The 21,663-nt window shown below is 49.8% G+C and overlaps 6 protein-coding genes across 6 annotated transcripts; 1 reads left to right on the plus strand and 5 right to left on the minus strand.

Moving 5' to 3' along the window:
* Positions 1 to 144: 144 nt before the first annotated feature.
* Positions 145 to 3,656, minus strand: LACBIDRAFT_295925 (argonaute-like protein; the record flags this gene model as incomplete). Its single annotated transcript, XM_001889637.1, has 11 exons — positions 145 to 183; positions 248 to 584; positions 641 to 724; positions 849 to 967; positions 1,017 to 1,124; positions 1,188 to 1,373; positions 1,424 to 1,564; positions 1,621 to 2,327; positions 2,381 to 2,625; positions 2,676 to 2,900; positions 2,950 to 3,656. The coding sequence occupies 11 exons, from the start codon at positions 3,654 to 3,656 to the stop codon at positions 145 to 147; spliced, it is 2,898 nt and encodes a 965-aa protein (XP_001889672.1).
* Positions 3,657 to 3,915: 259 nt separating this feature from the next.
* Positions 3,916 to 14,116, minus strand: LACBIDRAFT_295926 (uncharacterized protein; the record flags this gene model as incomplete). The annotated part of the gene is made up of 27 exons (XM_001889638.1): positions 3,916 to 4,595; positions 4,637 to 4,699; positions 4,807 to 5,071; positions 5,426 to 5,529; positions 5,580 to 5,622; positions 5,842 to 6,038; positions 6,171 to 6,177; positions 6,333 to 6,497; positions 6,566 to 6,812; positions 6,976 to 7,127; positions 7,465 to 7,651; positions 7,697 to 8,039; positions 8,089 to 8,667; positions 8,720 to 8,807; positions 8,880 to 8,986; positions 9,357 to 9,399; positions 9,701 to 9,931; positions 10,269 to 10,291; positions 10,353 to 10,408; positions 10,440 to 11,086; positions 11,609 to 11,695; positions 11,743 to 13,103; positions 13,163 to 13,204; positions 13,263 to 13,391; positions 13,447 to 13,582; positions 13,682 to 14,040; positions 14,098 to 14,116. The coding sequence occupies 27 exons, from the start codon at positions 14,114 to 14,116 to the stop codon at positions 4,174 to 4,176; spliced, it is 6,102 nt and encodes a 2,033-aa protein (XP_001889673.1). The 3' UTR covers positions 3,916 to 4,173.
* A 629-nt stretch (positions 14,117 to 14,745) lies between these two features.
* On the minus strand, positions 14,746 to 15,519 carry LACBIDRAFT_316174 (uncharacterized protein; the record flags this gene model as incomplete). The annotated part of the gene is made up of 1 exon (XM_001889639.1): positions 14,746 to 15,519. One exon carries the CDS (start codon positions 15,517 to 15,519, stop codon positions 14,746 to 14,748), a length of 774 nt encoding a protein of 257 aa, XP_001889674.1.
* Positions 15,520 to 16,406: 887 nt separating this feature from the next.
* LACBIDRAFT_316175 (uncharacterized protein) lies at positions 16,407 to 17,222 on the minus strand (the record flags this gene model as incomplete). The annotated part of the gene is made up of 1 exon (XM_001889640.1): positions 16,407 to 17,222. One exon carries the CDS (start codon positions 17,220 to 17,222, stop codon positions 16,407 to 16,409), a length of 816 nt encoding a protein of 271 aa, XP_001889675.1.
* Positions 17,223 to 17,387: 165 nt separating this feature from the next.
* Positions 17,388 to 18,190, minus strand: LACBIDRAFT_241285 (uncharacterized protein; the record flags this gene model as incomplete). Its single annotated transcript, XM_001889641.1, has 5 exons — positions 17,388 to 17,520; positions 17,578 to 17,637; positions 17,698 to 17,829; positions 17,893 to 18,042; positions 18,093 to 18,190. Coding segments are annotated over 5 exons (573 nt in total), but the record flags the coding sequence as incomplete, so codon positions are not given.
* Positions 18,191 to 19,609: 1,419 nt separating this feature from the next.
* On the plus strand, positions 19,610 to 21,127 carry LACBIDRAFT_334800 (uncharacterized protein; the record flags this gene model as incomplete). Its single annotated transcript, XM_001889601.1, has 3 exons — positions 19,610 to 19,727; positions 19,780 to 20,512; positions 20,560 to 21,127. The coding sequence occupies 3 exons, from the start codon at positions 19,610 to 19,612 to the stop codon at positions 21,125 to 21,127; spliced, it is 1,419 nt and encodes a 472-aa protein (XP_001889636.1).
* Between the last annotated feature and the right edge of the window lie 536 nt (positions 21,128 to 21,663).

The raw sequence follows: 21,663 nt of genomic DNA on the forward strand, positions 1-21,663 counted from the left end.
TTGTTCAAGGTCAACCCTCAAGATGTGTGGGTTGACCTTGAACAAATTGCGAGGAGTAAGACAAAAAGCATCGACATTGTTCACAGATAGAAAAAAAGGATAATCTCACTCCCCGTTAGATCATGTACTTATGGACCCGACTGGTTAGATGTAAAACATAGACTCCCGCAAATCTTGATGAAGCTGACATAGAAGTTTAGTTAGATTTGTCCTGCCCGGCGACTGGAACAGGATGTCAGACACTCACCCCTTGACCCCATGCAGCCTTAGCTGACTCAAAAACCCGAGCAGCTTCGTGCTCCTTGTCGACAAACCCGCTCCTGCCAGCAGTGGTGGTTTTATCATCTACTAAGAAATCGTTCAAATAACATCTGCCCCGCTCGCACGCCAAATCGGCGTAGTACGCGGCGGGAATGAGACTAACAGCCTTTGTAGCTCGCGCATAGAGATAGCTGGCAGTGTGTGTGCCTTGTTGTATATCGTCCGCGGTAAGGCTGTTTTCATCATATACCACTGTGTAATGCGTGGCTTTGACGGAGCCTTGAAGTCCGGCATGTGCTTGGAGGTAAAAGTCGAAATCGAAGCTTTACGAAAAAAAAGTTAGGCCAGATCAAAGTTGATGGCGGGTAGCACTACGTACACTCCAGTGACACCTTTGTCAACAACAGTACCTGGACGCGTATTTCCGTTCCTGTCTGCGTACTGGGAATCGATGGGGTAGAACCTAGGGCAGAATGAACGAAAGGAGTACTGAGAAGACTTTGGTATATACCTCGCGTGATGCCGTTTTCTAGGAGAGGAAGAGCGTCACATCCCTGATTTAACTGAACATGACGCAGAGTACACACCCGCAGATGATAATCGACAAAGATGGTCGGTAAGCCGATCCACGGGCTTTCGTACTCAACTTCTTGAACGCCTCGAGAATTTGAGCAAGCTCCTCTTGGAGGACTGTGTCGAATTGGCCCTGCATTGATGATGAGGGGGGGCTGTCATCAGGAGTCACTAAGACCTACCTCCGAAACGCCATCGCGGAATACAAAAATTCTCGCCGGAAGACCTTTGTTCTTCTTTTCGTAGACAATCAGACGCTCAACTAACATATCCCTGAGTTCGTCGAGCATCTATTAGCATGAGGTTAGTTGTGAATGTGGGCATGAGGTGGATCAGTCTCAAACGAGACGTACTTCTTTCTTGCTATGCTGCTGTATACGAAGGCTAGCCGGGAACTGGACGAAATTGTCATCGACGTTGGCGACGACCGCAGCGATTGATGGTGTTCCCTCCCGGCTATTGGGACCTGGATGGGTGACATCTATACCAACCATCATGGTTTTCTTCTTTGTTAGCCAATTCATGGCGTTGGGTTCCAGCTTGAGAACGAATGAGTCAATTGCTATGATCAAAAGCACAAGGTGCTTACCAAATGATTCATCCCCCCAAGCTTCGTGTTCACCTTCAAAGCAACGTTGGAGAAGTATTGATCTTGCTTGCGTTCGTCGGTCAGGGCTTTCCCTAGTTGCATGTGGACTGTATGGATTCCAAGCTCTACATCACAAATTCGCTAGATGAAATAGTCAGATCTTTTAAAAGGTAATGAGTAAATGTGTCAATGCGTACTTTGATTCCGGGATAAATATAATTGTCTCGGTTTTCCAATAAAACAAGAACAAAGCTTGGTTTCTTTTGCGTTTTTAATTCTCCTTCCAAAGTTAACTTGATATTCCGCAGCCCCTGTGTCCTAGAAGGGTCAGAATATGGAGGAGGTAAAGTTGGCGGAGGGATGAGACGGGGAAGTCCAGTTGGAATGTTCACGCCGCTGTTCTTGAGCTTCGTGGCAAATCCCTGCACCAAGCCCATGAGCCTCGGGTCCTTCGGGCCTGAAAGCATGTTATGTCCATCTCTAACCACCATAACCCACCACGACGTGATAGTAGCCCCTTGTTGAAATTTGACATCAAGGATATTCCAGCTGCCATTCTTGACGTCCGCTCGACCGACTTTATACGTTAGTTTGGGGGGGTAAAGTTCTCTGCCTGGGACCACGGCCATTGTAGGATCTATAGAAACATCGAACCCAGCAAGCGGCCCTTGTGGTGGAGATACACCCAGAGTGGGTAGTCCCTTGCCAACGATGGCCTCCGCGTTCACACGAGGCGGATTGCACGCGTACCTGATCATTTGCGCGGTTTCCTTCTCGTTGAGCTTCCCCCGATAGGCGTTTCCGGGTTCGATATCGCACATCTCTGCGGGAACCCAGACCTTTTTGTTACCTCCAATATCAACAACGGGTAACTCGACTGGATAGCGGAGTTTTCTGTTATACGCTACAGCAGAAAAGTTAATAGAGATAGCTGAATACGTTGTGGTCATGACTTACCCTTTAAAAAGTATTGTTCCACTGAAATTTTGCCCCCAAATTGCTCGCAATCAAAATAAGTGTTGCGAGCCGACGTAGTCCCTATGGCTTTGAGAGGTTTCCTGTGACCCAAGTGTTTCGTTTTCACTTTGATACTCTTCACCATCTGTTTGGGTAAAGTCGGCATTGCGCCAGATGAGTGTCGAAATTCGATTAACCGATCGGCAAGGTTGCCAGGTTGGATGAAGGCTGTCATGCAAACGTTGCTACGTTGGAAAATAAGCGAAACTATTTTCAGCGTGAGGGAGGAGCTTACACGTTGACCATAAGCTGTTTAAATGATGGTCGTACAGACATGAAGAAGCCTTGCCAACCCTCCACGCCAGCCCCCAGGGAAACCTTGTCTGCGGTTGGGAAAAAGTACCGATTCTTGCCGACACGTACACCTTGCCTACTAGCATGTTGCTGTAAAACGAGGTTAAGTGCGGAAATAAGTGGAAGTGTGTCGTAGTCCCGGCTTTCACCTCGACCATCCAGATAGCTGAGAAGAGAATTAGGACTGACGAGCGCAGATAAGGCTTCCAACACACCGGTTTAGCTGCTGGGTGTCTATCTCGCGAGAAAATTTGATTGAAACGTTGTAAACCTTAGCGTTGGCGCTTGGCCCCGACTCGGTGTCGTCAAAAAATGGAACTTGAATATCAAGAGGTTGAGGCAGTTTACGCCCGGAGACAAGCCTCTGACTGCGGTCGTGGGCAATGTATGGGAGATGTGGTTGGCATAAAGGGCTCAACTCCAAGAGTTCAAAGATACGACTTTTGAGCCTGTTGATATTGGTCTTCGGCGTGATTTCAACGGTATAGTCATATATGGGCCCCTTTGGAACGCGCATGGGAAAAAAATTCGCGCGGAGGGTAATAGGTTTTCCAAGCGTTCCGTAGCCTGGACGCAGCGGGCGGTCAGGCTGGACTTTTAACGACTTGAAGCTTGAGATCAATTTCTCTTGGCTATTGTCCGCCAGCCGGTCAGGAAGCCTAGCAGGAGTATTCTCTGCATATATCGTGGATCCCGAAAACCCACCACGAGCGCCACCTGGTCCACCTTGGCCGCGACCTCTGTCGAATCCTCGACCTCGGCCTCTGTCAAAACCTGGACCGCCCCGGCCCCCTCCTCTCTCACTTGGTGTTGACCTACCACTTCCTTGACCTTCAGCACCGCCCCCTCTTCCACGTGGGCCTCCTGAGCCACCTCGTCCGCCACGGTTTTGTCCTCGGCCTCGTTGACCTCTGTCGCTCATGATTGTCAGTTGCTAGTGAATGAATTCGAGTGTACGTGGTGAGCTGAAGAAGGTTTGAAGTGCTGTCCTTTTACATAAAGTCACAAAGGCGCCCATCGGGTCCGTCCGAGTTGAATTGAGCGCCCATCGTTACGTGCCATTACATTTCCCTGAAGAAAAAAGTGTTAGTCACATGTGGTGAAGCTCAAAGTACCCTACGACAGAATGTTGACGATGGCCACTTGAGGATCATTGGAGAAACGGGGAAGAGTGAATTGTGAGTCGTGACGACATTTTTACAACATATTTTGAATTGCTGAAGCTGTCGACTCCAGTACATGAGTGCTAGTGATGTGTAAATTGTTACTGATCAATTATATCACTCCTCCTTCGAAACTGCGCCCGCACGTGTCAAAAGAGAAGCCAAAGCCGTTTCTCTATTCCGACAAAGTATAGATGGCCAGCGAAATGGGCGAAATGTGGAATTCAAAATCTGCGTCGTGTCCATGACGTTCTGCTCTTCAAACAAACCCCAGACCTAGAAATCCGCGACCTCGGCCACCGCCTCGGCCTTCGCCAAAGGGAGGTCCCCCACGGCCTCTGTGAAAGACACCAGGCCGACCATGGCCCCTGTCGAAAGAGGTAGGACCTCCGTTGCCTCTGTGAAAACCAGGTCCCCCCCGACCTCTGTCGATGCGAGGTCCTCCACGGCCCCCAACAAGAAGAGGCCCTCCACGCCCCCAAACAAGAACAGGTCCTCCACGACCTCTGTCAAAACCAAATCCTCCACGACCTCTGTCATAACCAAATCCTCCACGACCTCTGTCAAAACCAGGTCCTCCTCCACGGCCTCTCTCAAAGCTAGGTCCCGCATGGTCCCTGCCGAAGCCAGGCCCACCACGCCCCCTCCCAAAACCTGGGTCGCCTCGTCCAGGATGAACCTTAATGCCTCGGTGACCTCTGTCGCTCATGGTGGTTAGATGATTGTTCAAGTGTTGTACTGCGAAAGTTTCGAACTGCGGTAATAAAGCGCTCCCGAGTCCAATCACCCGCATTGACTCCACCTATGTAAAAATCAAGGGACACCGTAGAACACAGACGCCCGCCAAGCAGCTCCAAACACCTCTATATGGATAAAATGTCGATTTTGACGTTTGGATCTGTTACGTACGTTCGGTGGGAACTGCCTCGTCAGCCAGAGGCGTATCCACCTTTCGGTTGAGGGAGCGATAAACTTGTAGCAAAGGTTGTATCTCGACATCCTCAACTTCATACGTCGGGTTGAGCATTTTAGCTACATAATGTAGTTCTGAATGTAGAAGTGACTTGAAGCCAACTTGGAGTCGCTGCTTTGTCGTCAAAGTTTTGCCTGACACCCTTATATGCAGTGGGCTGTGTGCAATGCTCGACGGCATATTTCCAAGAGTGTTACGAAACTGAAAGGGATGCCGTAGGTATTCGTCTTTTATATCATCGAAGTTTTGAAGAGTCACGAACTTCTGGGTGCCTCGAGATGGGGAAAGAGAGATAATGCAGTGCCGGCTTGTTTCTTCACGTCGTCACGAGAACATCCGAACTTCACAACCTCAGGTTGAGTCGCATCTTCCATGAGTCCATACAAGGGAGATCGTCAGCTACCCAGCCGTCCGGGTCAGGTCGATTGGCAATTAGCAAAGGCGAAAATTGATATTCCTCGTAGAAGACTTCCGCAGCCATGGTGTCCAAGGTTCCTTGACGATGAAAACGTCGAGTAAGTCTTATTATGCCTAGAACTAGAGTAGTCGACTTACCGTGGGCACGCCACCATGCTTTCCCCAGGCGCCGTGAAGTGTGATGGCACACTTCAGGTCACATAACTTCCCGCTGCCTTTGTAGGAAAGTATGTTACCACCACCTATATCATGATCAGATGGGTTGCAAGCGAGCTCAACGGAGTCTACACACCTTTTGTCACGTCGATGAGAGCTTGAAAAGCGTTTCGTAAATTCTTGATGTCAGACGTGGGATCCCCGCCTCCGTAAACACAATAGGAGACTGAAGATTGCCCATCACCGGGTTAGCACAGATATGCCAACGAAAGCACTCCAGGCTCGCGGGGTGAACAGTTAGTTCCTCCATGCGAGGGAGTTGGGTGATTAAGTCAATCAACATCTTCTACACCATTCATGAGCCCAGCCTCACCATCGGAAAGAACACATCAACTCACCATAGCGTCATCGAGGGCTGCCGACATAAGACTACCCTCGAGGATCTTCAACTTCTTGCATAGCGAGATCGTCACGAGAGCTTGATCCCAGAAGCACCACCCCCCTTCAAAACCAGCCCTGACAACGAGTTCGAAGAGAGCTCGTATGCTTGAATAAACCTCAACCTTTATAGGCGCCAGACGCAGTTTCTCCAGTCCTGAGTACAATGAGATATATCGAGAAGGGTAGTAGAGGCATGGTTCACATCAATGCCATTAACGTGGACATGGTCGCCTTCAACATCTCCCACATCTCGTCTGGATGCGAGCTTTCTGTCCTCCCAACATACGGCCCGCCTGGATCAAATTCCAACATCGTGTGGTGTCAAGGACGTCAAGCGATGAAGATGGGGAAGTGTCGAGATTTAGTGAGCAATCCTCCCAGATGCTTTGAGGGTATGAAGGTTTGGCGAATTCGCAAGCAAGAGCGAACAGGGTTCAATGATATTTACGAAGTAATCATTGTCGGGCGAAGATATCTCGATACTCTCCGGATAACGAAGAGAATCTAGCTGGACGCCTGCAGTAGCACCTTCTAAACCAATTCTAAGGACTTGAGACTTAAAAGGGTGTTGATAACGTCCACGACAGCCGTTGGTATCCACTTTGAGTCGTGCCTTTCAATGTTCCATCTGGCAAAGAACGTGAATTCGGAGAGCTTAAGAGAGTCCAATTGACAGCTTACTTGGGACTTCGCGACTCGGAGTTGCTCAAAGAGGCGATGGCCACCAGAAGCAGTTTCTGCATCTTTTCCTCGGCAACCTTTCTTCACCCCAGGAGAGTCTGGAGTCGGCGGCTGCTCCACCCGTTTCCCAGTATCTAGGTCAAACACCCAGTAGGGGAGCGATCGCATAGGTCCTTCGAAGGATGCGGGTGTGTGACAGATTGCCATGCGCCGCCGAGTTTGCCAACATCGAGCGGCTGAGCCGAAGCTTTGTAATGTCAATGATAATATGTGGTTCGAGTACGCTGATCATCCTGTTGCAAACGAGACGAAATTCTGCGACATTGCTCTGGGTTGGAGGTAAAGGTAGAGGTAGAGGTAGAGGTCCTGGCAGTGAGGAACAACCGGTTTGGATTTGTCTATACACAGACCTCTGTACCGATTTGTTGGATAAGTTCGGGTGCTGGGGTGGACATTGGGCGGACAAGATGGTAATCGAACGCTCGGAGGGACATTCATAAGTCAGCCCATGTTGGTTGCATGTTGGAAAACTCCTGTGAGTGGAAGTTACAGAAAGTTGCGGCTTGAGAACGACACAGAGTATTCTCGATGTATTGCCCACAATTACAATTGATCATAAAATAGTACATATGATAAGAGCATACGACTACAATGCGCGCAAGGACAGTGTCGCATCAAAGAATTAGGGAGCAACCGGGTCTATCGACTGGATGCAAATGTCGCGCTCGAGGTCCGATACCGGCACAATAAACCCCATATGCAGAGCCTGCCTTTCGTTCGTCTAGGACATCCAGCATCTCCGAGAGAGCCCAGGCCGAAACTGGCTCCACGCAATAGTCGACCCAGAATCGATGCTCAGACAACGGGCGTATTTGGAATATGTCTGATTCACCACCCACCCTCACCTTGATGATAGTATCAGACAATTCATTGATCTGCTGAATCGCAACCCTGATCCTTTGTCTCGCAAGCGAAAGAGCAAGAGGAGATACTGCCGCTGCGGAACATTTACGAGGTATGTTTCCGCAAATACGAGAAGCTTCCTGAAGTCGCTTGAGAGTTATGTCCTTGCTTTCGAGTAATAACCTATAAATCGTAAGCAGGCGAATTGATTGAGCGGAATGCACGAACGATGCAACAAAAAGTTCCTCTCGCGACCATGGATCCATCATAAACATCGCATCCGGCCCAACAAATTGTTTAAGCCACCTTTGCTCTTCCCTCTTTCTTGGCGGAGAAACTAGCAGTATGCGATATTTCTCATGGTCAAAGAAATAGTCATCAGGTTGACAGGCTGCATTGTCGGCATCGACGAGTGTAAGAACATCATCGGCATCGATAGATGCCCCCGGTGTGCCAAGAAGGTGCAAGGTATTGCCAATAATGAAGACCTTGCCGCGAAAGTCCTGAAATACGATTGGCCGGGCAAGGATGATGCAAAGAACGAGGATTGAATACAACATGCATGTTTTCCCTAATTCGTTGGTTGGAAGTGACCGTCAGATACTGATAATGGTGCTCACCAATGCCCGGCTGGCCTGAGAAGATGGCACTTCCACATATACCCTTTTCCCCCTTGTTAAAGATGTCTATCATGGTACCCCACTCACTTCGGAAGAGCATCAACCGTGGCACGCGAAGATTCTGCTTGCAACGGAGGACAGTCAGGTCCACATACTGAAAGGTACAGGGGAAAATCGCTGTGGCTTCGTTTGGAAGATGAGCATCATCAATGAACATGGCAGCGTCGTCGTTATCGTCGTCCATAATGTCATGATCGCCCAGAGCACCGTCTTGGTCCACGACATCGGAAGTTGGAGGTTGGCAGGCAACTAAAACCGGTCGGGGGACTAGACCATCAACAAGGTCTGGGTCAACATCAGAGCTCCTCTCGCGTAAAAACGCGGCTTTCGTTGCAAGAACATCCTTTGACACATATTCATCAGCGTTGCGTTCGGGATTCAGTGCGTCCAGAAGAGATTGAAGTTTGGTGAAGTCGTCTTTGGTCACTGTTGCGGTACGAAAAATCTTGCCAAGAAAGTCACGCTGTCCCCACAGTTCACGATGAATTTCAACCAGCCAGGTTGGCGGCGAGTTAGTTGCTGGATATGCTCATAAACGAGTCGGTCGGCATCATGGACCATTGGTACTCACTACCAGCCAGACGCGGTAATATAACACTCAGAACCTTGCCAGGCGCTTCCACCCAGGGGGCTCCCATCGGCGCATCCCGTGAACGCAACTACCTCTGACATGTACCAATTCCCACGTCAGGGTCTTCACGCTATATCAGGAAAAATGATTGATCACGCACCCAAATCCGTACATACACGTTAAATAGATCAGATAGATATGATAGACGTTCTTCCTTTCTCCCCCACTGCTTGCTTGCGCTTCTGCCATGGTTCGAAAGCGTCCTAACTATGAATTTCGACAAGAATTACAAGACACTATCTTTGGAGAAATGATCAACAGTGATGCAGTTGAAGGGCTCCAAGATGTAATGGAGGCATCAAGAAAAAGAGCAGCCTCAAGTGTCTCTCAAATTTCAAGCACTCGACAGCCATCTCCAACAAAGAAGACACAATGTGGAAGGGGCAGAGAATGAGGGCAGGATGTATCATGTATGTACTGATTTGATCTAAGCAACATGTACTCGCACGGATTTGGATGTATCATTAATCATTGTTACCGATATAGCGTGAAGACCCTGACGTGGGAATTGGTACATGTCAAAGGTAGTTGCGTTCACGGGATGCGCCGATGGGAGCCCCCTGGCTGTAATACTCACGGCGAGGTAGCGAGAATTTGAGGGTCATGAGAAAGGGATTAAACTATCCAGAAACCCTGGTTTCCCCTGAACAACCCAGGGTTTCCAAAGTGCTTGCGTAGAAACCTTGTTTCCACAAGAAGCGGAGCTCAGAATATTTGAAGTCCACCACATGCACATGCATAAGTTCAAGTTGGCGGCGGGGGTCATCAACCTTTCAAGTAGCAAGGGACTATGGAAGGGAGCAGTGGCATCCCTAAACCACTCTCGCTCTCCTACATCTATGTAAGTATAGCTACCCGTCCAAACCCTCATCTTGTTTGCATCTTGTAGCATCGTGTAGACCATGAACCAATATTATTTACCGTGGTAACCACTTGTCGAGTGGGCGCGTCGCATCGCGCGACGATACGTGTGCGACAAGGGATGTGCATGATGGAGTTCAACTCGTCGCGCTCTCTTCTCATCATGACCCGGGGAGCCAAGATCAATTTAAATTTGAGCCAAATTTGAGCGCGACACGCGTCGGCATCTAGGAATTTAACTCCGACATGGGGTTCCTCAAAATAACCCATCGACTGATGGAAGGGGGATTTCTACCAAATGCAGAAGAAACCCAGGGTTCCACGCGAAAAGGGGGTTTCTGGTTAGATTGATCCATGAGAAAGAGGTCGAAATACAAAAATCACAATTTTGGTCCGTCGTGTTTTTATCTTTTCTACACCAGAGAGAGAGAGAGGAGATATATATTCCGGAGCGGTCCCAATGAGGAACAACCGGTTCCCGATACACAACTGTAGCGCCTAAATACAACTGTGCTACGGAGCATACCACACGGCAGGGCACACGACTAAAACCTCCATGGAGGGGCCACTGGCAGGTTCTCCAACCAGCCACCAAAACTCATCGTGACCCAGGGTGAGCTCCACTGACCTCGACCGTCTCATCTGCAACAGCTATGGCACACTTCAGAAACAGTGTGCGGACAAAAACGACCTCAACCCAACACAAACACACTATGGAGAGAGGGCGCTGGGGTGCAGCAACGTGGGATGAAGGTACGGCTCAGCCGCCTCAAAGATGCTGAGCACATCAAACACGTACTTAGCCAGGACCCTAACCACTCGCTCTTCTCTCACTAGAACACGCAATGAGTCTGGAGGGGGGAGATTCAAAACTGTAGTCCGAATCCCAGGCACAACCTGATGGGCATCCGAAAAGAAGACTCCTCTCCTCACCGTCAGAGCGCCATTTCCAACGCAGTACAGCATCGCATGACACTCGTCTTCAGTCTCATCGTGACAGAAACGGCACAACCTCAGGTTCCGCGGAATCTCCTTTCGTCGAACAGGATCCCAACGAAAGCAATTTACTGCAAGAACGTGGCATGAAGTAACGAGTCGCGTCAACGCCTTGCGGTGTACAGGAACAACGACGTCAAGGTAGTGTCGATACTTCAGCACATCCGACAGGTTAACAGCTGCGGGACTGGTGATGCGCTCCTTCAATAGGACTGTCTTCTCGGATTCATTGATGTCCCTCTGGAGGGCACGCGCACACGACACCTCGATGTCAGCTATAAGACCTGTAACTGACTCAGGGTCGGTGAGGTGCACAGGCTCAAGCACGACAGGAAAGCGAAGGCGAGAGAGTGCAAAGGAGATGTCTCCAACCCAGGAAGGCTTTCCCACTGCATGCAAGAGGCAAGCATCGTCGAAGGCAGCCCGAGCGTAGTGATGTGTTGGTAGTTTCTGTAAGTATTGTAGATACCGCAATGCAAGGATGATGCGGCGATATCTAATTGGCATGACTCCTGTCTCTGTGAATAGAACAGCACACATGGATCTTTTGTGGAGCCCCAACAGCCGACGCAGAAAAAGGACCTGGACGTCTTCCAGCAGAGCCAAGAACGAGTCATCAACATCGATTGCCACTTCACAGGCGAAGGTGAGATGAGGGTCAACCCAGATATGTTATGAATGATTCCTATTTCGTTGACTAAAGCTCTCCGTAGATATTAGTACCAAGGCTACATTATTATTTGAAAAAAAAAAAAAAGGTTGAAGGTAGAAGGAGGTCCACCAGATGAATCGAAATTGACCAACCCAAGGGGGAAGGGAAAGCACTACGCCAAATATTCATCCAATCCCACCATATCAAACCACTCCCCAGGCGCCATCTTCTCCTCATCAAACCCATCCTCATCCGACGAGGTCTCTTCACCCCCATCCCCATCCCCATCCCTACCCCCCTGCGTCCTCGCATGCGCACACGAATGAGCCCTCGCCAACCTCGACGCCATACTCGTCCTCCCCATCTTCCCCATCCCACTCCCACTCCAACTCCGGCTCCGGCTTCGGCTCGAGGAAGGGGGCAAGATATTGCGTTCCTCCACGACAGAACTGACCAAACTCAAACTAGTACTCAAACTCTCCCCTTCAAACAACGTCCTGAAATCCTCTTCGGTGCCAAGGACCATCTCGTTAAACGCCCTCAGAACATTCGTCATGTCGTGCTTCGCATCGGAACAAGCTCGTTTTAGGTGTACTCGTGATTCAGAATCAGATGTTGACTTTCGGCGGAGGACGATAGGTTTCTGCTGCGTGTGATGGTCATGGGGTTGGGTGACGATGTACGACTGATCCGCATACGCGTCTTCCGTGTCTTCTTCTGGAATAAAGAAATCATCTGGACCTGGAAGTGTGAAGATGGGTGGGGACCGTTTATGGCCTGGAATGAACACCCGAAGAGGTGGTCGGATGGGTTTGGGGGGGAGGATTTTGTAGTTGCGAAGGTCCTGACTTTCTGATTTGCTTGCATGCAAGCGAGCATCCTTTTCACTATGACTGGCCGTGTTAACAGTCTGTTCTTGCGTCTTCCCACCATAACCCTCAAGCTCTGCAGAAATAGCAGGGCTCTTTATCCTCGACAAAGATCCATTGGCACTACCCCTTTTCGTAGAACGTTTGTGGCCTGGGATGAACACACGAAGAGGTGGTCGGATGATGGGTTTGTGGAGGATCTTGAAGTTGCGTAAGGTGTCCTGGCTTTCTCGGTCGTCTGCTGTATCCGAGCGAGTGTCCTTCTCACTATGGCTGGCCTTCTGATGAACCGCGTCAATAGTCTGTTCTTGCTTCTTCCCACCGACATCCTCCTCAGGCTCTCCAGAAACAACGGGGCTCTTCGTCTTCAACCTCAACAGAAATCCATCATCATCTCTAGCCCTTTCCACATCCTCCCTCTCCCCCAACTTCTTCTTCTTCAACCTCATCCTCCTATACGCCTCCTCCCTCTTTGCAATATTCGACGTATGATACTCACACCACGCAGGCAACACAGCCCTCAGCGGGGTCGTAGGCGTGCAAGCCGAAAGCGGCGTAGCAGGTATCCAAGGTGAAACTGGCGTCGTAGGCGTAAAAGGCGACAGTGGGGTCGCAGGCGGCGAAGAAGAGGGGGAGAAACACGAGCTATTAGAAGAAGAGTCGTATGAAACTGATAACATGCTCTCAAACTCGGAGCTAAAGGACGACGAGGATGCGTCAAAGTCGATCATTGGTGTGAGGGGCCGGGGGAAGCGCTTTAGATTTGAGGAGGGACTTGAGTCTCCACGGATGATATCGTTCCTGGGTATACGCGGGTGGGATGTTGGTGGGAGTGGGAATTGATCGAGGATGTCGGATAGAACGAGGATTGGTGGGCTTGGATTTCCTTCTCGTTCTTGTTGTTCTTGTTGGTCGTTGTCTTTTTCGATTTCGATTAGAGGGATTGCTAGATACGTAGAGGGGCTTAGAACAAGCCAAAGTAGGAGAGTCGCGCACTCTACTCACGGATAGGGAAGTAGAACTTTGGGGGCATGAACGAAGAGGGTTCTATAAAGAAAAGGACGCCACTCAAAAAAGCAAACCCGAATGAATATAAAAAACGCACCTCGACTCTGACTCTGACTCGTCCCTGTCGGTCGCTGTAGGAGTTTCCCATCATTCAAATCAATATCCACAAACTCTCCTTCATGATCACACGGACTATCTTTACGCTGTCCACCTCCCTCATGTGGGCCTAATACCACAATCCATGAGCATCTCTATCTATAAAAATGAAGAGTCCAACGCACTCAATGAACCACCCTCGCCAGCTTCTAAATCCCCATCAACATAGAACGACGAATCTCCACGGCGTGGTCGACGACGGCCACACGAAAAGAGGACGAGCAGGTAAGACCATGAGAATCTTGTGCGGATGGGTGGTGGCTGACGGGGTGTCGTCGCTTAGAAAAAAACAAAAAGGAAGTAAGGTTCAGATGAAAGAAAGAGAAGGAAGGACGGAGAGGCGGGTGTGTGTGTGCTCACGTTTTCGTACCCCTTTGAGAATGTTACCGTTAACGAGCGTGGTTGACGATTGTCGTGTGAGTATCCTCCAGAATTCGCGTATGGCGATGGAAAGGGTATCGAGGAGGGAAGGCATGCTGCTTCGTAAAGACTGACTGACTTGATTGTCGAGGAAAGACCGAGGGAAACGACCGACTGAATGTCAAGAGACAAGAGAAAAAGACCGAAGGTTGAAGGGAATCGAGAGAGGCAAGAAAGAATCCTTCCTGAGACCAGACCTTGGTGGCTGGCATCTTTTTCGTTTTCAAAGTAGCCCAAGGTTCGTTTCGAAGCAAGGTGATCGGGCAGGTTTGAAATGGGGCGCATAATGTAAAAATGGGCTGCAAATGGTTGTGTTATCTGCAAGGTCCTGTGCGTTATTATCATACGAAACTCACCCTTGCGAAATTTAGACATTGAGGATGAAGATGTTCGCGTGCAGGTAAAGGATTTTAGAGCAATTCAGGCGTCAACTTCCACGAAAAGAAGCGGCGTTGAGAGAAATTGATGAAATGACTGCTGAGACTGGGATAGGTCTGCATTGGTGGCTGACGAGGCTTTCAAAGTAAAGCGTGAGCTCAAGCTTGGATTGGGCGGATTTCAGGGTTATCGGGCGAATTTCATGGGGCGAGCGATCTGGAGGCCTGTATGAAGTTGATGTTAAGTTGGACTGAAGTAAGCAAGCACCGGTGGGGTCGCCTAGAAAAACAAGAAAAACTCAAATCATGATCAAAAGCACATCATCATCAAGAAGAAAAACCGGATTAAATAGCGTTGCTTAGATATCATTTTAAACACAAGCGCAATAGCAGTACTTGGGGTGTCCGACGTGGGTATAAGTCGTAAGGGAGCGTGAAAGGGAATATAACGGAGATCTATAATAAGGTGCACTGTACCGGGTGAGTGAGGTGGCAAAAGTAAGATAAGAAAGCAACTTACCATTATATATAAGAGCCCATTTTCATCAAGTTATCCAAGCGTGTTCTAAAATCTACACACATGAATCCAGAAATGGGGAATAAAAGACAAAACACTCACAAGGGGTGTCATGACCTCGTACTCGTCCTCCTCAACCAAATCGCACAACACACCAACCCAACAGCAGCGACCGTAACACTCCCAAAAGCCAACACCAGCCCGCCCACCATGCCCGCCGCAGCCGCCTCCCCAGGACTCAACAGCTCCTCGCCCTCGTTTTTAGAGAGACACGTAACACCCAACGGACCCGCCGCGCCTCCAATGCACAGAACGAGAACAAAAACAGTCCCAAGGCCAGCGTACCACGCCCATCTTGAAGTACCCACTCCGCCTTCATCATCGTCGTCTTCGAAAAAGTCCTCTGGTAATTCGTTTGGTTTGGAGGTTGGGGAGAGGAGGAGGTAGAGCAGGAGAGCGAGGGGAATGGAGAGGATGGTTCCGCCTACTAGACCTGCTTTGGCGGAGGATGAAAATGGGGCGGAGTAGGGGCCATTGGGTGTGTGGTGGTGTCGGAGGATGGCGTGCCCTGTTACGAGGTATAAAATGGAGAGCAGTGGTGGGATGGGGAGGAAGATGAGAAAGAGGGTGAGGGGTTTGAAGTTGGGGAGATGGTAGGATTGTGCTTGGAGTGAGCGTTGAGGTTGTTGTTGTTGGATGACGGTGAAAGTGTGTCCTGTGATACTTTCTGGTGGTTTGTCCGGCTCTAATGGGCGGGAGTGGTACGATATAGCGGGGCTGTCGCTCTGCACGGGAGAGTTGTACGCTGCTAGTTGATAGGGATGTGGTTGAGGCGGTGTGTACGAATCTGAAGAGGAGCTCTCGGCGTTGAAAGGGGTGGACATGAGAAAAGAAAAGACAAAAGTTGGCGCTAAGCGATGGTCATCATGGCGAAGACATATCGAAAATGTGAAAAAGCTGGAAAGAGCTTGATTTGATGGCGTCGATCAATTTGTCTCTTATCATACATACCGCTTCATCCTCGCACGATGCGACCCAGCCTGAACCAATGGCAATTGCCTCACACCCGCGCTTGGCCTATACGTGTGCTGATATCACTCACACCTACTCTTCCAATGACGGCATCCGGGCGACGACGCTATCAATAAGTAGTTTCTGTCTTGCCATTAGCTCGATCGATCTGGGGTGAAAATAGTGGGACTTACGACAAGGTTCGAATTCGAATCCGAGTCGACGATACATCCCGTCAACACCCTCAATCGCGGACACTGACACAAAACATCAACATTCTCATCAACCAAACACCACCGCCCTTCATAAAGCCTGAACGTCCACTTCCTCAAGAGACTCTACATGATGGATCAAACACCCCTCATAAAACTTCTCCGCCGCATCCTCAGACTCCCCCCGTCTCCAATGCGGGAAGTTCTCAGGAGCGAGCTGTATCTTCTTCAATCCCGAGTAGGAGGAGAGGTACTGGAGGAACACCGTCCCAACATTATCCACAGATACACTCTGTAGCCAACCACCAGCTTTATTCAGCGCAGCCCAAATCTCATCATGCGTCGAGCTTTCCTCCATTATCGGGTCACCTTCCGCAATACGGGAAGTATCCACCATGACATGGATAAGCGTCAACGAAGTGAGATACCTCACATGCGGCAGCGTCGTTTGGTCCAAACGCACCCAACACCCTTTAACATCCAACTCTTTCAAATGCACCGCATCCTCCACCGCTCGTCTTTTGAAAAGCCGATGAAGCGTAGGCAGATCAAACAGGTCTACGTTCATATACCCAGTACCAAACTCCAACGAAGCCAAGCGGGGTGACCTCGAAATGGCTATGGTCAACGGATCGACAATGGTCCTGAGGAAATCGACGCAGTACCCCGTTATGACGATCTTCGTCAAGTTTTTTTAGAGAATCGAGTTGGAGAGCGGTGGTGGAGACGCATAGATCTATTTGAATGGATTCCAAGTTGGGTAGAGTTTTTATACCGTTCATCACTGCTGAATGGGTGAACTGTGGATCGTTAGGACAGATCGACCACCTGCAAAAACCCTTCAATAAACCTGGCATTCGTCGCAGAGGGTAACGAACACACCAAAAAGACCTCAACCTCCTCAACGAACCAACAGCACCCTCAATCAACCTCTTCATCTCCTCTCCAACAACCTTCGCCTTCCCGGGATCATCATCCTCCGTCTCACGCACAACAGTCCACACACTCCTCTCCTCAACCCACCTACAACACGGCGGTCCACTAGTACAATAAGCCATCGGACAAAGCGCCGCGATGCGTAGGTTCTTGGTGGCCCATGTCGCTTTGTGGTGGCTCTGGGATGATAGCGTTGTGAGCAGGGATTGTCCAGCGTCGAGGTGATCTCGTAAGATGTACAGCGCGAGTGAGCGGAGAGCTTGCGGTTCTATGATGGTGTTTAGATGCTTGGAGACGAGTCGGAGAGTGAGGAGGTCTTCTTCCCCAGCTGGAATCGGGTGAGCAGAGAAGGTGCTTTGGTTGGGAAAACTTACCTCGTTGCTGATATGCTGGATCAGCTCGGGGGCAAGGTTAGGTAGAAATGGCATAACGTCAAGTTGTTAGACACTTGTCTTACATCGCTGTTGACCTTAGATTAGAGGGCACCCAAAAAATGGTCAATTTCCATTATATCTACAACCATCAGTCAACTTCTGCTTTTATCTTCATGTACACCTTCAAAGTCCGTCCAAGAAAAGAGTCGTCGAATACCTTCACACCCACTTCTGTATAACAACACTATTAACCAACCCCGCGTCCTTTATCGTAGCGCTGGTGTCGTCCAGGACACGATTAGGAAAAGTCGTCGCGATCTCGTATGGTCGAACGAGGTTTTCGGGACGAGAGCTGATGGAATCAATTAATTGAGCAAAGTAAAGAGCTGAAAAGATATGGGAAACGTACGCGTTGATAAAGTTCCGAATGTCCAAAATGGTATGAGTCAAGTTCATCCTGGCAACCATCCTGTAGATAGATCGATAGTTAGCACAGGTGTATCGATGGGAAAACAAAAAAACCACAAACCTCGTTCCATCCGCCAATCGAATCTGCACACTCGTCGTAGGCTGCGTCTGATCCACCTCAAACCTCGTATTGATAGACGCCCTTTCGTGCTCCGGTGCCGCTGTACTAGAAGGCGTCCGCACAACACCAGAACTTGGGAAAGTGCCAGGCATGTTTACGGGTGGTGAAGCCCCACTCCCACTCGCACCGCTAAACCCTGGGACCGGTGCGCCAAGACGATGTCCTGATCCCGTGAACGCTTTGACGGAACTGGGGGGAGGTACGTAGTCTTCGTTGACGCGTTTCGCGACGCGGACATCGACGTTTTGCCCGTCGAGGACGTTCAGGATGGATGGTGGAGCACGGCTACGATTCAAATGAAGACGAAGTTTTAGAGGGGAGTAAGTAGAACGTACCCGGAATTGATCTCTGCAAGGATGGCTGCGTGTTCTGGATCATCGTACCGCATCAATTCGCCGTCTTCGACTTGAAAGCCGTTCCGCCAAAAGGTCAAGTGCCGGACGACTACCCGGTCTGTTGTCACATTATAAGGAGTTCATTAATAGACGGGGCAAGTTGGAAGACGTACCAAGATCAGTGGAGGTAGCATTTGGGTCGGGAATGAAGCTGCTTGGGGTGTCGTCACTGCCGAGGGTATGGCCTCCACCAAAGAACGCCGTTGGCCTTGGTGCATCTTCGGGTGCTTGCCCGCCTCTATGTGTGTGAAATTATGAGAAAAGTGTTCAAGCTATAAATGAAAAACAAACTCTTGTGCACGTCTCAGCAGCTCTCGTACCATATCACCTCCAGGGACCCTGCTCCCACCAGGTCTGGCAGAGTCCGGATTCTGAACGTTGATTCCGCTGGAAGAGGGAGTCATTCAGATTGAGTGATCAGATAGTGAGAATAACATACCTCCTCTCCCCACCAGCGAACCAAGTTTCTCGCTTCGAATCGTCGTCATCGTCGTCGTCGTCGTCATCATCATCATCATGCGCATGCGCGTGGGGATGTGGATGATGCCCACCACCAGCACTATTACCCCCCCCCAGGCTGCTCAGTGTAGCAAACCGTGAGTTTCCCGAACCGCCACTCCTTCAAGAGAATATCGAGATCGGAATTGAGCTTTTGTTAGGTGGATGCTGGAATATGCACATACCTTGAAGATGAAGAAGGCGCTCCAGATCCTCCCCATTGACCAACTCTTCCAACTCTGGGTCTTTCGGTGGGTCGAGCCCATGATGCGGGTAGAGATTCGGCGGGGCCACCGTCGAGGCGTCCTGAGCCTGTTGTGTCGTTGTTGCTGGACATGATGGGTGAAGAGTTGCTGGAGAGTTGAGAGGAGAGGAGACGCGTCGCCTTATCTGTTTGGACGGTGTATGGTGGTGCTGTTATCTGAGGGCGTCGGCTTTGTTTTCCTGAGCGTTCGCGATCGAGTCTCAAGCCACACTTTCTTTTACGAGGAAACAGCTCTTGATTTTGACCTCGGGACGTTTAGAAAAATTTAGGAAGCTATGAAGCTGTCAAGCTGGACCCAACTGTTCATTTTCTCTTTTTCTTAGAACGGTTGAAATTTGGGTGAAAGCCGGTATATTTTTTCTTCAACTTTTATCTCTAAAGTTCACATTTCACAGACTCTGGCACACAGTATTCTCTTGTACGCCATCGTGCACATGGTAACCAAGGGACACATACTATAACGTCTTTGTCCAATGTGTGATCCTCGTGCTGGAACCGTCATCCTTTGTGTGGCCTTGTCGTCAAGTAGGTCCATGCAAAAGTGGCGACGATTGTGTCTAGTACTTTTGGGTGGCCATAGCTTCTATACTTCGGCGCACATGACCTCGAGGCGGGCGCATCTATATAAGAAGGCCACAAGATCAAGACTGTGTAATCAATCACCTTACGCTTATCCACTCCATCTCTCATCTTCATGAAACGCGGATTTCTGAAAACCGCAAAGGCGAAGAAGACGGAGGGTATCGCGCTCCCGCCAGTCGCATTGACTCCACCCAGTTTATGTGTGGCACCCAAGGGAGATGGCTTTTTCGGTTAGTCGGATTCTCCATCGCGCCGGTTTTTCACCTCACACTAGGAACTTAGCTCCACGACCTGTTATCAAGTTACCTTATGGGAAGGTTGAGACCAGTAATGTAGCCTCTCTCGTTGACTTTGTGCAACCTAACATTGTAACAGCGCGGCCGACGGAGGGCGTTGTTTCTAAGAAGCTTTTCGGTCGCGAATTCCCCGGAGACACCTTAAATTACAGCGACAACACGATGGTCATCACTACTCTCCCGCGCGTGAAATCTGGCGCTACACTGGACGATGAACCTGACAATTGGACCGAATGTATCTTGGCTGGGCCCGTCAAGCAGCGAATCCTCAGCACCCCAGGATTTCCGCAGCCCGTAGAGAAAACTGCAGGCGAGAAGGTAAACCATCGTGTCGGGCCTTCGCCGTTTGGTGGACTTGGGGTGTTCGCCACGCGTCCCCTCCGCACAGGAGACCTCATTGTCGCCGAGAGGCCTCTTCTGATCTCGAAGCGCGGTATAGAAATGACTCGCTCGAAGGGTCTTACCCAGGCGGAGATGATACAGGTTAGTATGCAAGAGTGGGAGGAACGCCTTGGCGTCGCGTTGAAGAGGATGACGGATGAAAACCGGAAAGCATTCATGGCCCTGGCGAACAGTCATACTGAGGACGGGAGTGGGCCGATTCTAGGAATCATTCGCACCAATGGATACAAGGTAGAAGGCTTGTACGATGATCACGAGAACGACGACGACAGGGCTTATTCTGCTGTTCTGAATGTCATGTCAAGGATCAACCACAGGTAAGATATACGACCGTCAAGCAAGGCTTGAGCTGAGATATCTTCAGCTGCTCCCCTAATACTACGCATCATTTCGACATGGCTTCCCTTTCCTTCCATCTTCGAGCGATTCGGGACACCGAAGAAGGAGAAGAGTTGTCCAGCTCATACTGCAACATTTTCCAAACCAAGAGCGAGCGTGCTGAGCTGCTAGCACCCTACGGGATTGTCTGCGCATGTACCGGATGTGTCGGAGCAACCAAGGAGACAGATTTATTCCGCACGGAGATCACAAAACGCTTCCAAAAAATTCAAGCTGACCACCTCGTTTGGACGAAGGATCACTCTCGCCCGAACCCACTGGCAGCCTCCCTCCAGCTAATAGAGGAGATGGAAAAAGAAGGTCTGAGGGCTGCTCCGCTGTTCTTCACGCTGCTGGCGATAGTTGCGAATGTCTACTCGGCGGTCGGACACGCAGATGACGCGATCAAGTACTTGGAAAAGCTCGACGACTATTGCAGGGCATCTACGGGGCGCTCAATGGAAGATAACGGTTTGGGCGAAGCTGCCGCTATTCTAAAAGAACTGAAGTCCGATTCAAAGTGCTCAAAATGTCTCGTGTGCAACCCTGTATAATTAAGAATTGTAATTGTTATCATTGGGATTTCCATGTCTACTTTAGTGACGTCACGCGTCGATATGGCCTTATGTTTGGCGCTATTGTTATCTGAGGGTTTCGGCTTTGCTTTTGCACTCTTCGTTCGAAACCCTATGTGGCCCGACAAAATCGTTCGACAAATTCCAAGCGGTTCCACCCAACCCTAAAGAATCTGACTACCACGGCCTGTTAATAAACTTCTCTACACTTTGTTCCCCCCCGACTCTGACTTCACGGTCGTGCCGCAATTTCTTCGACCATTATCTCGAGACTCTGCTAATTTCATCGTTTGCTTTGAAATATACTTGAGGAACTTGCCTGTCTTCATTGTAGAGTTGAAGGACCCTTCTGCGATATTTCAGATCTCTACGCGCGGGGAAGCAGACGATCAGATTAGGAGACGGATGGGAGATCTTGCCGGGAATTGTCCTCTACCTACATTGCATGCTATAAGCGCGCTGGGGACAAGACTCTGCTTTTATTGCCTGGATACCACGGGTCTTGCTAAATCGGA

The sequence above is a fragment of the Laccaria bicolor genome, genomic scaffold (genome assembly GCF_000143565.1).
Source record: "Laccaria bicolor S238N-H82 LACBIscaffold_70 genomic scaffold, whole genome shotgun sequence".
In the NCBI taxonomy this organism is placed as follows: domain Eukaryota; kingdom Fungi; phylum Basidiomycota; class Agaricomycetes; order Agaricales; family Hydnangiaceae; genus Laccaria; species Laccaria bicolor.